At 42.1% G+C, this 2,944-nt stretch overlaps 1 protein-coding gene across 1 annotated transcript; it reads left to right on the top strand.

Moving 5' to 3' along the window:
• Nucleotides 1–215: 215 nt before the first annotated feature.
• BCR41DRAFT_394987 (hypothetical protein) lies at nt 216–1,979 on the top strand (the record flags this gene model as incomplete). Its single annotated transcript, XM_022028686.1, has 1 exon — nt 216–1,979. The coding sequence occupies one exon, from the start codon at nt 216–218 to the stop codon at nt 1,977–1,979; it is 1,764 nt and encodes a 587-aa protein (XP_021882498.1).
• Between the last annotated feature and the right edge of the window lie 965 nt (nt 1,980–2,944).

Below are 2,944 nucleotides of genomic sequence, written 5' to 3'. Positions count from 1 at the left end.
CTTTCATTAAGACCTTTGTCCTTTGTTGTTTGTCTCTAACATCAATAGAAAGGAAAAAAGAGGAAAATAGGCTTTTGTGTCTTCGTTTCTGCTCTCTGCCTCCTTGCCTCTAATCCTTGTTTTTGAGAAACCGTGCTACAAATTATAGTCTTTGTTTAACTCGAAGCTGTCTTTACGCTAAGTTTCAACGTGTAAAAAAAAAAAAAAAAATCATAATGAGCAAACAAACAATGGACTCGTCTTTTCCTCTCGATGGGTTTATCTACACTTCTTTGTACGACCTAAACAATAACTCTGGACTAAAATCATCCTCACCCATCACTGTATGGCCTTCATTCGATAACACCCCTCAGACACAAGACCAACAACAACTATTACTTCACCTGCAACAGCAACAATATTTCCCTAGCCTTCACCAACACGCACCAAACGCTGAAAAAGCCTTCCCACTTGTGGTGCCATCGACTCCATCTGCTTTCTCTTCGATTTCATCGCCCTGTTATCCAACCAACTTTAATCAACGCTCCGATCTGAACACTAAAAGCGCTAACAAAGATGAATACGATATCTGTATGGCTGATGCATCAGTCAATTACTATGATACTGCCGCTATGGGGGCCATGAGAAGCGCCTTATCCAATGCGCTAGAGCCCTCTATCGCTATGAGCCGGTCCTCAAGCGTCATGACCTGCATTGATCCAACGTCCCTCATGTTGCATAGTAGCTCAAACTCTTCCGGGTTCTCTTCTCCCTGCCTTTCGGGCCCACACAGCCGCCGAAATTCCTTTATCCCCATGAACGGTATCGAATATGCCGATATGAACGAAAGTCCAATGATAGAATCCATATTACAAGAAGATAGCTTAACCCTATCCTCTCAGTCAGTAGCTCCCACACTTGCGTGCACAAGCTCTGAATGCTTAGCGGCCTCCTATATCACTCATCCGTACGTTGAAGACTTTATCATGCCAGATGGTACGATCTACCGGTTCGATGGAACATCCCTCATGCCTGTGCCTAGTATCCACTACAGTAATGTTCCTTCTGCATCATCTTCCTGCTCTTCATCCTCATCGCTGTCCTCACCCTTATCCTCAACCTCACCACCCTCATCATCTTCATCAATGTCATCGCCTCCCTCTTCCTATATGATGAACGAACCATCCCTGAACTCGAAACCATTCGTAAACAGTACACTCATGCATCAAGCACTTACAATGATGGTTCCTCCTAAGGTCTCACTTACGGATTATTTGCCAATGATGGATCCATCTATGTTGTCTGCCTTCTTGGAAGGGAATATGGATTCAACAGCTATGCTAACTAGACCAGCGTCGTCAACAATGACAGGCGCACCGGCCATGACAGCTACCCGTAAAAAGACATCGGCCCTGAAGAAATCATCCAAGAAAGTAATCTCACCCTCCGTTCGTCGGTTCTCTGAAGACTCTGCATATTCATCTTCATCATCTACTATTGTGTTGCCACAGTTAGATAGATTCATTAACACTGGGAGCAGTGGGAATGATAATAGTGGCGCTTGTGGTGATGGTGATGGTGGCGGTGGTGCACAGAATAAATATCGCAAGGATGGGGCAGGTGAATTCCAATGTCCGTTCGAGAACTGCTCGTATCGCTACAACCTTCGACGAGAACTCAATCGACATCGTAATGTTCATCTGTTTGCTGGCAAAGACAAGTACAGATGCATGAACTGCAACAGTGGACTGTGTCGGCTAGACTCAGTTAAAAGGCATATGGAAGCTAAGGGCAAGATTGAATGTCTAAAAAAAGGACTCTATCAAGAGTTCAAAGAAAATGGAGAATTGATTCGTATACGTAAATGTAAACCAAGTTGGTATGAAGCTGCTGCTGCAAATGCTGCTGCTGCCGCTATGGGTACGAGCACGAGCACGAGCACAAGCACGGATGCAGGTGCAGGTGCAGGCATGCTCGCTGATACTGATGCTGAGGAATAACCGACGATATTGGATCAGTTTTAAAAAGGAGCTTTTACATTTTTATCATCGGGTTTTTTTTGCTGTATACTATTTTCTTTTTTTTTTTTTTTTTTTTTTCTTTTTTCGTTTATGCATCTTACCATCTGTTTCATTAAATGGCCACCAAGGCTTTGTCCCATAGCCTGTACAGAGTACCTAAAACATGAGCTTTTATAACAAAAGCATGCACATTATTATTAAAAAAAATAAAAAATAAAAAGACAAATATAGTTTATTGCTTTGTACATTGTCGCGCGCCCCAAGCGCCTGTTCATTCTTTTTCTGCAGTTACACGTGGTTAACCAATTAATGTATTTCATTTCTCATCTGCAAAGCTGGCGCACGGATTTCTCGGATGCACAGAGCCCAGGCAACGGCAACCAATCATTTGCACTTTGAGAAAGTTTCTGTTCGTGCACGGCATATATTTTTTAATAAGTGGGGAGGACGGAAAAAAAAAAGGATGCACACATGCACACATGCACATGACAAGGGAGAAGATATGTGATAAGAGTACACGTAGACAAAAAAAAAAAAAAAAAAAAAAAAAAAGAAACCTTTGTACAGAAAATATGGGATCTTTCCCCAAACCCCTTCCGCTTCCCCCCAAGTACAGTGAAAGGAGCAAATATGTGATATTATCCACGCAACATGCATGCATGCATACGCACGGTTCGCAAAGGGGGGGGGGGGGAACAAGAAAGGCATTTTTTTCTCTTCTGGGTACAAAAGAAAAAAAAAAAAAAAAAAAAAAAAAAACAAAATGAAGTCTGAGTTCTTGGGTGCGATGAACTTTTCATCTCCCCCATCTTTCGGTAAGAGTGAGCCCGTTTTGTTATGTGAAGGACCTTTTTTTTTTCTTTGGTTTGAACAATGCTACAACTCCGTTCTTTTTTTTTTTTTTTTTTTTTTAGATGGCTCTCTCTTCCTTTGAATTGAAAGAC

Source organism: Lobosporangium transversale (assembly GCF_002105155.1).
Source record: "Lobosporangium transversale strain NRRL 3116 chromosome Unknown BCR41scaffold_13, whole genome shotgun sequence".
Classification (NCBI taxonomy): Eukaryota; Fungi; Mortierellomycota; class Mortierellomycetes; order Mortierellales; family Mortierellaceae; genus Lobosporangium; species Lobosporangium transversale.
This window is presented reverse-complemented; position numbering and strand designations above follow the sequence as displayed.